General features: G+C 39.5%; 2 protein-coding genes across 7 annotated transcripts in view; one reads left to right on the top strand and one right to left on the bottom strand.

Moving 5' to 3' along the window:
- Nucleotides 1–230: 230 nt before the first annotated feature.
- LOC141045748 (eukaryotic translation initiation factor 3 subunit G-like) lies at nt 231–1077 on the bottom strand. Its single transcript, XM_073536085.1, has 3 exons — nt 967–1077; nt 715–828; nt 231–632 (listed from the first exon to the last, which is right to left on the bottom strand). The coding sequence occupies exons 1-3, from the start codon at nt 1075–1077 to the stop codon at nt 231–233; spliced, it is 627 nt and encodes a 208-aa protein (XP_073392186.1).
- Nucleotides 1078–2703: 1626 nt separating this feature from the next.
- Nucleotides 2704–13321, top strand: part of LOC112286629 (uncharacterized) — a 34005-nt gene continuing 23387 nt past the window's right edge. For 5 of the 6 annotated variants that reach the window (XR_016504851.1, XR_016504850.1, XR_016504849.1 and 2 more), the window contains exons 1-20: nt 3421–3578; nt 4850–4931; nt 5118–5221; nt 5373–5468; nt 5668–5715; nt 5981–6040; nt 6291–6394; nt 6818–6935; nt 7305–7406; nt 8173–8373; nt 8623–8783; nt 8975–9133; nt 9499–9594; nt 10012–10405; nt 10713–10826; nt 11084–11179; nt 11561–11628; nt 11935–12058; nt 12233–12475; nt 13038–13256. Coding sequence is in view for 3 of the 6 variants with exons in the window: in XM_090253253.1 (XP_090109379.1) it covers nt 3564–3578; nt 4850–4931; nt 5118–5221; nt 5373–5468; nt 5668–5715; nt 5981–6040; nt 6291–6394; nt 6818–6935; nt 7305–7406; nt 8173–8373; nt 8623–8783; nt 8975–9133; nt 9499–9594; nt 10012–10405; nt 10713–10826; nt 11084–11179; nt 11561–11628; nt 11935–12058; nt 12233–12475; nt 13038–13256 (2604 nt within the window). In the remaining 3 variants the exon portion in view is untranslated. Of the gene's footprint in view, nt 2726–3206; nt 3337–3420; nt 3579–4849; nt 4932–5117; nt 5222–5372; nt 5469–5667; nt 5716–5980; nt 6041–6290; nt 6395–6817; nt 6936–7304; nt 7407–8172; nt 8374–8622; nt 8784–8974; nt 9134–9498; nt 9595–10011; nt 10406–10712; nt 10827–11083; nt 11180–11560; nt 11629–11934; nt 12059–12232; nt 12476–13037; nt 13257–13321 lie in introns of those variants that run through there. The other variant, XM_090253255.1, reaches the window with a different exon arrangement.

The following is a 13321-nucleotide window of genomic DNA, read 5'->3' as shown; positions in this document are numbered from 1 at the left end:
ATTAAGGATCATGGTTTTTCACACTGTCTGTTACTCTTGTTAATTTGTTGGTCAACAAAGAGATGCACCAAGGACCGTGGTTCTCCTCTCTATATAGCATTGTTACTGGTTTGTTGTTTAGCATCAGGATAATAAGAACTAACTGTCCAAAAGTGTGGATGGTGTACGAGGGGCAGAATTAGTACCGGTTGACAAAATCGATAAACGTAAAACCACGACTGATCCCAGATTCACGATCGAATGCAACACAAATACGAGAGATTGCACCAAATGGTCGGAACAACTCCTGAAGATCCTGCTCGCGGGTGTCTTCTGAAATGTTTGTGACTTCCCGGTCGCTTCATATTCTCTCCATCATTAGCCTTACTCAACCGCATGCTAGGTGGCACATATGATCCCTTTACACTAGCTCCTGCGGAGACATCGTCGCCAGTCGTTGGCTTCTCACCTCCAAATGAAAAGACCTTAGTTGAAACTGATTCCTTCGAGGGACACTTTAAGGTCCAATAATCTCCCTTCTTTCTACAAGTCCCGCAAACGTTAAGTAAACCATTTCCAAGAAGTGCAAGATCGGCAACCTTCTCAGGCTCCGCAATAGCACTAGCTGGTTTCGCCTTCTCCAAAAAGATTCCCTCCGTCGAAACGACCGTGAAGTTTTCAGATGCGTGTTGACAAACCGCATCACCGAACTTCTTCAAAGAACTCATTCAATACAACTCCAGCACCCTTCTCGGCAGGGCCAATGACTTGAGTACGCAGCAAGACGACTTGACTCCATCGTCCCCCTCCGCCGCGTCTCCCTTTTCTCTCCCCTGGTGGAACAAGACACTACAAATACACTCCCCGACATTTCATAGAGATATCACTGTAGCAACGAGAAGAATGACTTTCTTCGATATAAAAACAAAAAACAAGACAAAACAAAACAAAACAACTGCTGTCGATCGCATCATTCTGAGCTCTTACGGGCACCGACGCCCTCGCTGAGACGATGATACTGATTGAGGAACAGAGTGAGTGTTCACGAGGAGCCTGAGACAGCCCTAACACCGTCACTGTCATCCCTTTTCCCGCCATCTCATTCGGGAGGATGTCCAAAGACCACCTTCTGCACACATGACTTGGACTGAGTACACGTAAAGAAGGACCCCACGTGGGCTGCACTCCAGTGAAATCTCACCATGCTCATACAGGTCAGAGTATTCTACAGTATCGCTGAGGTGTCACTACGCTACCACCTGCAACTCTGACACGCACGTCTGCTCTCAAAACACAGTTGGCTGGGGATGGAAATTAAACATATACGTAAAAGTTAACAGTGAGAAAGTGAAATATTGAACTGAGAAAAAGGATACAAAGTGAAGGAAAGGGATTTTGATTTTGACTGGACATGGAAAGCGAGCCTGGAAATAGGAAATTCCGAAGCCAAGAAGTCTTGAATAATTAAAACTTTATTTTTCACTGGCACGAAATCTATGAAGTGGGGAGTGTTTGTTACAGCAACAATGATGTGGATGAACCTTTCTCACAATCGCTCCGGCCCAATAAATTTGGTCAAATGCAAACCATCCTAGGGAACTAATGTGGGTTTGCCTTCAGATTGAGATTCAAAACTGCTACATCTGATGTTTGCTCTTCAAAAAATAGACAAATAAGATGACTCAGCATAAAAATAAAAAAAATAAAAAGTAATAGGGTCTGTAAAGACATTGCTATCAACATGGAGCAATTTACACAATTCCTTCGAATTAAAATAATATCTACTTAATATAAAATGTAATGATTACAAGCTGATATATTGGCCTACTCTTAAATCACAATTACACATAGAACAAGTAAATGCCTTACAATCCACCCAAACCATTCATATTTTACTTATTATTTTAAAAAATTACTAAAATCTTCAATATAGTTTGATTTAAAAATAAATAAAATTAAAAATTATTTGAAAATAGGCGTTGGCCTCTTGAAATATAATGAAGTCATATGCACAATATTTTTCCTGTATACTATTTCTTGGCCATCTGTTAGATCATGTGTATGTAAGTATGAATAAATATTGAATCAATTAAATGGACCTTAATTGATCCAATATTTTGTATGAATGTACAAAACAAATTCATAAGTTTTATTTCTGGAGATTATTTATTTATTTATTTGATTGTAAAGTCAAGATAAAGAATGTAGGATTCAAACATGTTTTCCTTTCTGCTTGGCAAATAAATAGAGCAGCAAAAGTACTTCTTGCTTTGTGGTCACAGGATCTCCGTCTTGTAAAGAAGTTGGCGTTCATCGATTGCAATTCTTCGGGCAACAATGCCAGGTAGGATTTCATCCACAATTCGAATCCGAATATATATTTGTTTTTCTGTTCATGAGCTTAGCTTCCCCAGAATGACAGGGACAGGAGGACTGTCATAGAGCTAGCGGCTCGGTACCTGCCACGTTGAAGCACCGTTTTCTTGCTCGGGGAGGACGAGTTCCCCTTGGTCGCTAGGGGTTGTGTGAATGCGGTGTCTTCTCAGCGCGCCTTAGTTTTGCATGCAGGCCCCGGCATAATGAAGAGAGATACGCTGGAAGAAAATTAAAGTAAGCGATCCCGGAAAGATACTGAGTGACTCTAGAAAGAAAAAGAAAGGGTGTGTGTGTAAAGAAGCCATGCGTGACAAGTGCTCTGGACTGAGCGTCGAGTTCATCAAGTCTGCATCTTCGATCGAGAGTGAAGGTAGTCTCTCTTTCTCTCTGTCTCTCTCTTGCTCGCCTCGATGCTCGTTGGAAGAAGGGGCTTCCTTCCTTCCTTCCTTTGTCCATCTCTCCTTTTCCTTTGTTGCGCCGCAACTCATTGTGGTAGAGCTTGTGCAAGAATTTTTGGTGTTTTGGATGCAAAGTCGATTCTCTGAGTGGGGACATGGATTTTTGAGGCAGCTGCGAGTGAGAATCTTTTTGGAGTTGAGATGGAGTAGCAGAGGTTGGAATTGATTCGACTGTTCGTTTTTTGTTTTTTGTCCTCTCTCTCTTTTTTTTTTTTTTTTTTTTTTTTTGAGGAGTTAGATTTTAGGTTGCTTTTGCGAGACGGCGGAATGGATTCGTGAGGACAGAGTTTTGAGTTTGGATAATGACTAGGTTTGGCTAGAAGCGTGAATTTTCTTGATAAGTGAAAGGTTATAATAGATTGGCGACACATTGGTTGATTGAATGCGATGCAGGTTGGGTAGTGGCTGCGAGATGATCGAAACAGTTTGGTGATGAAGATTGTGGAGACGTAGATCCAATTCGAATGATGTTGATGAGGGGAAAACAAGAAGGGGAGGCGGGTTGGAGAGTGTAAATGTGCAGGTGGTGGTATTTTGTGGCTTATTGTGGTTGAATGGATAAATAATTCAGCAGGAGGTCGGATTCTTGTGGGTCGTAGGATTGACGTGATTGTGATGCGCTTGGGTTTCCTCCGTTAGTGATTCTGGATCCCGCGTGGAAACACCGGAGGGGTTGGAAATGGTGGAAGAAAATCGCGGAAGCTTTTTGGGAGTATAATTCGTGGAGCTGCGCTGAAAGAGTCTGTCAATATGTTTGAGGCTCATGTAAATCTCTCTTCCTTATTATGTATTGCTTTTTCAATTAATCTTATAGCTAATCTGTCAATTGGTGAAATTCTTGCCCTAAAACCTTGGCACAATAACAGCCTTGCTGCTTTTCGATCTCTCCCTATCTACTTCTTCCCATTCAGCTTCGTCATTATGTCACAGCTCCTATTACCAATTTTCACTCATGCACCTTTCTCCTGAGTTTCATACTTCACTATTCTCATTTCTTTGTATCGTATTTGTGCACATTTTCCGTATACTATTTGAGAACTTCTCTCTCACGTAGATATGGTTTTCAGAATTTAATGCACTGGTGGTAGTTATCAACAACGTGGGGCAGGCCGATGCAATTGCTATTGCTTTACCTACGACATGAAGTTTGAGTATATAGAACAGGCGATTCTAGTGACTCTGTTTCCATCATAGCTGTTATACCAGACAACTGTATTCGAATGTTGTAACTGTACACAGACTTTGGGATTGGACTTGTTTCATCACGTTTTCGTGCATTATGTCTGTATTGGAAGCGGAAAACTGAGAGACTCTTGAAGACGATCATCATTTTTGAAACGTGAGAAACATGTACGAATCGAATTCAGAAAACCCGTGGGCGCGGTTTCAATGTTCAGTGCCCTAAATTGTAACAGTAGGAACCATTCTAATAACTCGATGGTCGCTGTGCAACAGTCTTTGTTGCCTCATCGAGTGCAAACTGTAGGTATGTACGTGACGAGCAATCTATCGGAAAAAAGGCCACGTTGACTGACTTTTCTTGGATTAAAGTATCCTACTTTGTGTGATATTCTGTAGCATGCATTCTTCTATTGAAGAAATTGAATTGTCTAGTGACACGCAAGTAAACTTTGCTTCCAAGCAGCAAAGAGATACTAAGTTGACTTAGGTAATTTTGCTGGATGTAGTTTGTTCCTTCGAACCAACAGTTAAATGAAAATTAGTATTTACTATAGCTGTGATAACTGATATTTTCCCTCTTGACAGTGGAAAATAAATTGGTAGATTTTTATGTATAGACGTACCTAATCTTGGAAAACGGACTTGAAATATTGTTTTCCGAGTAATGCGATGATTTGATATGTGTGGAAAATTCTTGCACTCGATGCAAGTATCGTCAAGAGATCAGTACCTAAGGCTCTGAGGTACTGGCTTTTTTGCCATTGCTTGTGCACTAAACCTTGACCGACATTTCAGAAGAATTGCTCACACCCGAACGTTCTTGATGCTTGATTTTTTTTTGTATTTATGCACAGGTCCTGAATCTTCTTCGTCTTTATCTTGGAGAATATGTTCGTGGACTCTCAGTTGAAGCCTTGAAGATCAGTGTTTGGCAAGGTCTGGCTTCCAACTACTCTACCCTGAATCCTTAGTGTATATTTCAAATTCTCAGAGTTTAAACGGCATTTCACGTCCTGAAAGATTATCCGTCTAACAGTCCATCAGTGTTTTTTCACTGGCGGAAAACAAGATATTTTCTTCACGTGTGGTTATTGTGTTGGTATTTGAATCTGGGTGACACAGGAGATGTTGTCTTGAAAGATTTGCAACTCAAGGCGGAGGCCTTGAATGCATTACGGTTGCCTATCACAGTAAAAGCTGGCTTCCTGGGTTCGGTCACATTGAAGGTATATTGCATTGATGCAGTTTTTCTGGCATGATACATCAATGTATGAATTTGAAGTTTGGATTACATTTTGGTTGCACATGTAGTCCTTGTGTTTTATGTAACTCTGCGATGTTTCAATGTGGGTGGTAATATGGTTTTGTTTCATACAGGTTCCATGGAATCGACTAGGCAAAGATCCTGTAATTGTGCTTCTTGACCGCATTTTTATACTTGCTGAGCCTCTCCAAGATGATAGGACCTTCAGGGTAATTACTAATTTATATGCCCAGCTCTTTTACCCTTGGTTTGCATAAACGTTTTTGGCTGTGGCGTATTATCCTGGACTTCATTCCGTTCTGTCCGATTCATTGTAGTTGTGTGTTCATTTCAGCTGCTCATCACTCAATTTTGTTAGGTTTGAATGTGCATTTTCTAATGAGAAGTGATGCATGCTTGAGCTTGCAGGAAGAGGACAAAGATAAATGGTATGAGGCGAAAAGACGCAAGTGTGAGGTTAGACTCATCTTTTGAATTTATGTACTTATTCTGTTGTAAAGTTTGTTCCAAGACGCTTTGGTGTCAAAGAGAGCGTATTAAACGTATGTGTATCTTTATGCTGGAATCATCGGTGTTTATGTAGTCAGTCAAAGTTGAAGGCATCTTTTAAATTGTCTGGTAAGTTCGGAAATAGAGTTTTAAAAGATTGGAGCGTGTTTATTTGTTTGCCTGATGGGGAAACACTTTTCGCTTAATCATTGGTTGTTGCTGGACTTGACAGGCGGCTGAACTGGCTATGCTTGAGGCCAAGGACCACAAGACAGCTGGGCCTCAACAAACAGTATGTTGATTTTGTTTTTTTACTTCCGATGTTTGTGCTTCAATAAGTCATAATTATTTCACGTAATTAGAAATGTTTAGAATCATTGACATACCTCAGTATTGTAATTGGTAGTCGAAAGCCTCACGACTGTTCTTGCAATTACTTGTGCAAGCATCCCCAATTTTTCCTTAACAATGCTCAAGTGTGGCGACTGTCACAGTAAATATCGTGACTCATTAAATGTATTTTTTTGACAAATTTATTGCAGGATACAACCTCTAACACCTGGTTCAGCTCTTTGATAGCAACGATTGTTGGGAATCTGAAAATCTCAATCACTAATTTACACATTCGTTACGAGGATGAAGTGAGGTATAAGCTCTTCTATTTGTTCGCTTATATACTGTGAATTTGTTCTGAATTCAACTGAGCTGCAAATCAGTTGTAAGTCAAGGTGAATTAGTCTACTCTTCTTGAGTTAATATCACGTAATCAAATGCTCATGGAATAATTTTCCTGCTATTTAGCTATCTTTATTGGATTGATTTGTTTGATTGTATCTGACCATTTAATTGAAGCCTGGCTGCCTGGATTTATGCAAATGTTTCAAACAGGATTGCCCTGCACTGTGGTCTGACGTTTTTGAGCCACCCAGTTCTCTTGTCAAATTCCTTAGTTTTAAAGCAATACTATTCATTTCGTTGAAGTTACAAGTATGTGATGTTATCGGGAACAGAGTACCTGATTTTGCATTTTTGGTTGTTTTTCTCAGTAAAGCCTGTTTTTTGCATGCAGCAATCCAGAGCGTCCATTCTGTTCTGGAGTTACGTTAGCGACGCTAGCAGCTGTCACTATTGACGAACAGGGAAATGAAACATTTGTTACTAGTGGGGCCTTGGAAAGACTCCGCAAGGTGCATTTCCCAAATATTTATGTTTTTGTATTGTTCAAAGCAAGTAGAGTGAAATTTAAAATTAATTTGCTCACTTTAGTACATGCGTATGGCTATATATTTCTCGTTCTTGCCTACTGGATGATCTTGATTTGATAGAATAATAGCGATTTCCTCTAGCCGCTTCTTGTGATATTTTTCGAGTCATTTTCCATCGTTTCTTCGTCTTCTTCTCCTTCTAATAATTATAATTATTGTCTCTGCTGTTGTTATTATTATCTTTGTATGCATATTAGATTTGGACACGTGACAAACTTTATAGCTTTGTTTCTTGCTTTTTGGTCATTCAATTTGAACAAATTACTCATGCAAGAAGCTCTGGTCATGCAGTCTTTGCGTTTGGAACGTCTGGCTGTATACCATGACTCAGGTAGCAAACCGTGGTCTATGGAAAGAATATGGGAGGATATGACTCCCCAGGAATGGGAGGAGGTATGTTATGATCTTGTTAATCATCGTTATCTAATGTATCTTGGGATGGTGTTAACACTTGAGTATAACAAAATATATCTAGTCGCATGACGATTGCTGGGTGATCATTTTCTCCTTCATCATTGAATCCTCGTGGTTTTAAACACTGAAACAATCAATACGTTACATGCAAAATAACCCTCTAAACTTTTTCCAATATAAAGGCATCAGATTATTTAACATATCAGATAACAGTGAACAGAATATGAGGATATAAGATTTTCAAAAAGTTAGTCCAAGCAGTTTCAACCTCAATTGATGTTAAAGTTTCCAGACAATTCTCCCTATGGCGTGCTGACTATATTCAAGCTCTTTATATGGTTTATGGTTTACATAAATTTACCGTCCTATTTCTTTTAGGCTTGTAAGGCAACGTTAGATCTGTGATTATACTTATTTTTATACACAGGGATGTCAAGACCATATTGGTGACCTGCGGTTCCCCCGTAATGATAGTTTTATTCTAGAATATTAATTAATTTCTTACTTAAATGTTTAGTAAAACCTTGCTGTTGATGAGTACGATAGTTTTCTAAGCCGTGCTCTTTTTCCCTCAATAGTTTGATTACAGACTCTAACAATGTTCACGTGAGCGCACACGCGCACACACACACACACACACACACACATATATATATATATTATTTTCATTGATCTGGGATGTGCTTTGTTTAGGGATTATTCTTTCTGTTTGCGAACTGAAAATCTGGTTTCTAATCCCGAACAGGTTTTCATGGAGGGTATTAAAAATGATGCATCTCCTGACAAGCCCTTGCCGAAATGGGCGGCTGGTCGTCAGTACTTGCTGCACCCAGTAGGAGGACTTATGACATACAATCGTCGTGGAAAACGTGAGACGCGGAAACCTGATGTTCCATTTCAGGAAGCCAAACTTGTACTGGAGCCCGTGTCATTGACAGTCTCAGAGGTATTTATTATAATGGTTTATGTTCATGCGTAAACATCTTTCTCGCATTACATAAGTAGGTGTCAGCTTTCCCTGTGCCCTCTTCTTTGTGGAAGTTGTCTCATAGTGTTATCTTTGTTCTGGAAGTCGTGCATTTGTTAACTATTATTACAAAGCTATCCTTAACTAATTAAGCTTTAAGCTTCTTTAACCTGTACTTGAAAATTAAGTGCCTCGGAGTAATCTTTGCGTGAATTGATCGTTCCACAGGCTCAGTACTGTGATGGAATGAAACTTTTGGAAGGAGTGTCGACGTATCGCAACAGGTTGGAGTACAGCCACTTCCGTCCTCAAGTGCCTGTTAAGGGGAATACGCGGGCTTGGTGGCTTTTTGGTTGTCAAGCTGTTTTACAGCAAAACTCCAGAGTTTGGTGGGTTTCCCTTATTGTTTTACTTTCTCCTTGAATCGTTTAATGTGTTTTTTTTAGTAACTTCCACTTTTCAAGCACCAAATTTGTGAATCTACTGAGATTTGTAGGCAGACTAGCTGTTAGTGTTGATTCTTTATACACACGTACTTCCAAAATTGTTTCTTGATAATCAACACTGTTCTTGTCTTCAGGTATCGGCTGCAGTGGTCAAAAATAGCTGATTCTTGTCGCAAGAGGCGAAATTATGTGGAACTCTATGCAAAATGTCTGCATCAAGGTTTTAAAGTAGATAATCAAGAAATCAAGGACATGGAAAAGGATCTTGATATTGAAGTGATCCTTCTTTGGAGGTAGGAAGTATGTTCGAAACTGGGAGGCTTTCATTTCTTAATTAACATGATATAGTCATGAGTCGTTTGTCTCTAGTTCAATCGTGCATTCCTTCGGTTGGCTCAGCATATTGCTTGCATGTCTGGAAGATTAGCGTGGTATCTATAGGGTTGTCCATACGTGCATGAATTTCTGTGGATGGAATAGTAGCTCTATGGAGCGTAGTGCACTTCATTCGCGTAATGACATCGTTTCTTTAGATGCCTTGGTAAACTTTTATATAGTCTTCTCAAAAGGTAATAAGACTTGTGTATCTTTTTCTTGACATTTGCAGATAATGATTGACGTAACAAATTTGATGCAACGTATGATTCCCCTCTTGCAGGCTGTTGGCTCATGCAAGGGTTGAAAGTGTAAAATCCAAAGAAGCTGCCGTAGAACGAGAACGAATAAGGAAAAGTTCTTGGTGGTCGTTTGGCTGGTACATTTGACTTTTGCTTTTATCTTGTTGTTTGATTTCTCATCATTCCATGTTTCCATCATGTGGTGGTGGAATGGTGTACTACGGGACCACTTTCCATGTTTGGGTTTCCTGGCGATTTTCCAGAGATTCTGCGGGAATCTGGAGGCCTGTTTCCATGGGCCTTTGGGTAAGCTGTAGGATGTCTAGCGAATTTCTAGAGACCCTAAGCGTTGAAAGCGGTTCTTGATATTTCTTGCGTGGTAGTTTTTAAACATGTGCGACGCAGACTGTCACATGTTATGCTTGTCGTAAGCTGTTTTGATTTTTGCGCGGCTTTGCATAGTTATCATATATTTTCGTATTATTATAGAAGGAATTTGATAATTTTAGCGACGTTCAGTCTGAAGCATCGGTTTGTTTGAGTGCTGTGCTCAGGGGAAGTGTAAATTCCAGCCAAGCTGGCACCCAAGCGACATCTCCTAATGACTCCCCAATGTCATCTACATCTCCTACGCCTCCTAATGGTGCCGATGCTCCTGGGGAACTCACCAAAGAGGAATGGAGCAAAATCAATCAGTTATTGAGTTACCAGCCAGGAGAAGATGTGCTGAATGTTTCAAAAACCGAAGGGCCTAATATGATGCAGATGGCCCTTGACGTCAACATCCGACAGGGGTCGGCTCGTATTTTAGATAATAATAATATGGAGATTTTATGTGGAACATTTGAAAACTTGCAAGTTGGAATACAAGTATATCCAAAAACATTGGCTTGTGAAGGGCAACTCCAGTTCTATGGCCTCTCTGCGCCTGAAGGAATGCTTATTGAGGTAAAGATACCCAATTCTCTTGTGTACGAAAATGGGACAGTGTAACCCAAGTTTTTGTTAAAAATTGATACCATCATGTTTGGCATCTGTTGTAAATATCTCCTATGGCAATTTAAAAGCTTTGATCTGGTGTTAAGTCTTAGTGCGTGGCTGTTATCTGTTTCCTTCAAAAACTGCTTTTAAATTTTATTTATTTATTCAAAATTTGAAAATGTTTCAGAGTTTTAGCAAGTTCGAAACGAAAACGAGAATCATTGTTAAAACTTTCATCTTCATCTCATGTTCAATAATTTTTCTTTACCTGCAGAGTGTGAGTCGAGAGGGAAGAGACCATGCCTTGTCAGCGACTTATGTGCAGTCTCCTTATGACGAGAATTTAGACTGGAAATTAGCTGCCACTATGTCACCCTGTCACGTTAAGGTAACTCGACCAGAGCCAGTTTAAGTTGGCTTCCATATGAATAATCAATTTCCCGACAAATTTCTTCATTACACACTGTCCTTTGCTATTTCTTCAGGGATTTAGTTAAAGAGTACAGCATCTGAGGAGCTTCTAAGTGCCTGTATATAATTTTTCTGAACATAGTTCACTGCAGGAAACTCTCATCAACTCTTCTAGTACTAATGCTCGGCAAACATTTTGCTCTTGATGTTCATTTGGATTTTCTATTTTGACAGGTGTGGAGGATAAGTTTTGAGAGGTTTCTTCATTTTTTGAAGAGCAGTCAAGTTCTTAGTCCTGGTGTCGCCCTAGAGACTGCAGCGGTCTTGCAGGTTCTCTTTCTGCTGCGGACTGTGAAATTGTGAATCTATCTTCCTGGAGGTTCTCAATGGTTGACGTCTACTGTGCCGTGATACACTGTCTGCGGTTTTGGAGGACTATAATTTGTTTGAAAACAGAAAAAATATCTTTTAATCCATTGATTTGTAACGCTAGGTTCCCTAAAATTCTGGATTTGAAACTCGCAATTAGAATTTTATTGGTCAATCACCAATTTTCTCATCCTTACTTGCAGTGTTTTTGTCAAGCCCACTCAGGAGCGCTGATGTTATTAACGTCGGAAGTTCTCAACATCATGTGCATGTTACTAAAGATATCTTTTATATCCCTCGTGAGCACTGAATATTACTGATGTAGTATTGGGTACTTTGCAGAGTAAGTTGGAGGAAGTTACACGTCGTGCACAAGAACAGCTACAACAAGCGTTTGAACAGCAGAGCAGGTAGAGTGGATGTTATGTCTTTCTATTGAGCATGTGTGTCACTGATAACTTTTCGTTTACTCTGATACTAAATCATGTCTAACACATGTTTCATATAATTATTTTTTTGTTTTTAATTTTTAAGTATTTGATTTTTCCTTTTCATTGGAGTTAAATGAATTAATATAGGTTGCTGTTTTCTTTGCTTTTTGCTTAAATTTTGTACTATATGTTTGCAATACATGGCTAGCATTGTAATATAGAATTGAGATAATCACCATCTTTAATTCTTGTATCAGTCCTTAAGAAGTTTCGAATTTGGTGTAGATTCTCTATTGACCTGGACCTGGATGCTCCTAAGATTTCTATTCCAGCTAAAATCAGCAAGAATGACGATGATGAGACACAGCTCCTTCTAGATTTGGGACATTTCACTCTCCACACTACAACAGTAAGTTTTTATCCATCCTGATTAGACATTGTGACTATGCAAGCAGTTCTGATGTGGAAATCATATATGTTTTTGATATTAGTGTCACATTAAAGTTGTCTTAATGCATCATTCAGCCGAATTGCACCTCATATGAGGTTGTAATTTCTCATTATTTAATGACTTGGTATGTAGGATGCTAGTCGGGATGCCGACGTGTTAAAAGCTGATTTATATTCTCGATTCTCTATAACTGGAAAAGAGATATCGGCATATGTGGTGGACAGAGATTTTCATTGGTCTGAAATCTCTTCGTTATCATCGGCGTCGCTGTCATCTGGTGAAACATCTCCAGAGACTGAAGGTGAAGAGCCAAAATCTAGCGGAGTTATTCTTCCAGTATTGGACCCTTGCGGCATGTCGCTCGTTCTTGATCAGGTACTGTGAAGAGTTTTTGCAGCCGCCTTGGCGCTTTCACCTACTCTTTCAGTTGTACTTTTACGAATCTGCAGCACTTACTGTGTTGTTCTTGATGTTGAAGCTATTCTCGATCATGGATTGGATCAATCTGAGGTGTTCTAGATAGTAATTTTAAGTTGCAAAGCAAATGACGTTGCTGTCTTGTTTTAGTACTATTTATTTTTGATTAGATTTATTTCGAGGAAAAGTATTCATTAGTGTTGAAGACGTGAACACAGACAATAGGAAAGGACGATTTTGTTTAAGTTGTCAAGTACTTCATGTGGGAATAGCTACTTCACATACATATACAAGGTGTTGCATGTGCTGAGTGTATCGTAACTGACTAGCTTCATCTTTACAAAAATTAGTTGTAATCCTGTCGTTTATACTTTTGTTAAAAACCTATTAAATTGTGTTGATTAGAATAAAAGTTGAAATCGTTTAGTTGATATTTTGGCGCGTGTTGGAAATGTAATGATTGCATATGAATTGACTTCTTACAGTTTTCTTACTTATTATGAGCAATTAAATTGTGCAGATTCGAGTACAACATCCAAATTATCCATCCACGAGGCTTGCCATCAAAGTGCCACGCCTTGGCATACACTTTTCCCCTGCAAGGTACCATAAACTTATGTCTGTTTTAAGTGCAATCGGAACTGTTGACAACAATCCAGACGACTCTTCAGAAACAGAAACGGCGGTGCCGTGGCAGCGTTCGGAGTATTCGGGGGATGCTCGGATTTTGGTTTGGGGGGTAAGCTTGACCACCGTAGTAGTTTGATGTTTTGCAGACACGTTGTGCTTGAAATTCACTTCGTA

Source organism: Physcomitrium patens, chromosome 9 (assembly GCF_059467195.1).
Source record: "Physcomitrium patens ecotype Gransden chromosome 9, ASM5946719v1, whole genome shotgun sequence".
Taxonomy (NCBI): domain Eukaryota; kingdom Viridiplantae; phylum Streptophyta; class Bryopsida; order Funariales; family Funariaceae; genus Physcomitrium; species Physcomitrium patens.
Note: the sequence above shows the minus strand (reverse complement) of the source record. Positions and strands in the feature narration are given on the sequence as shown.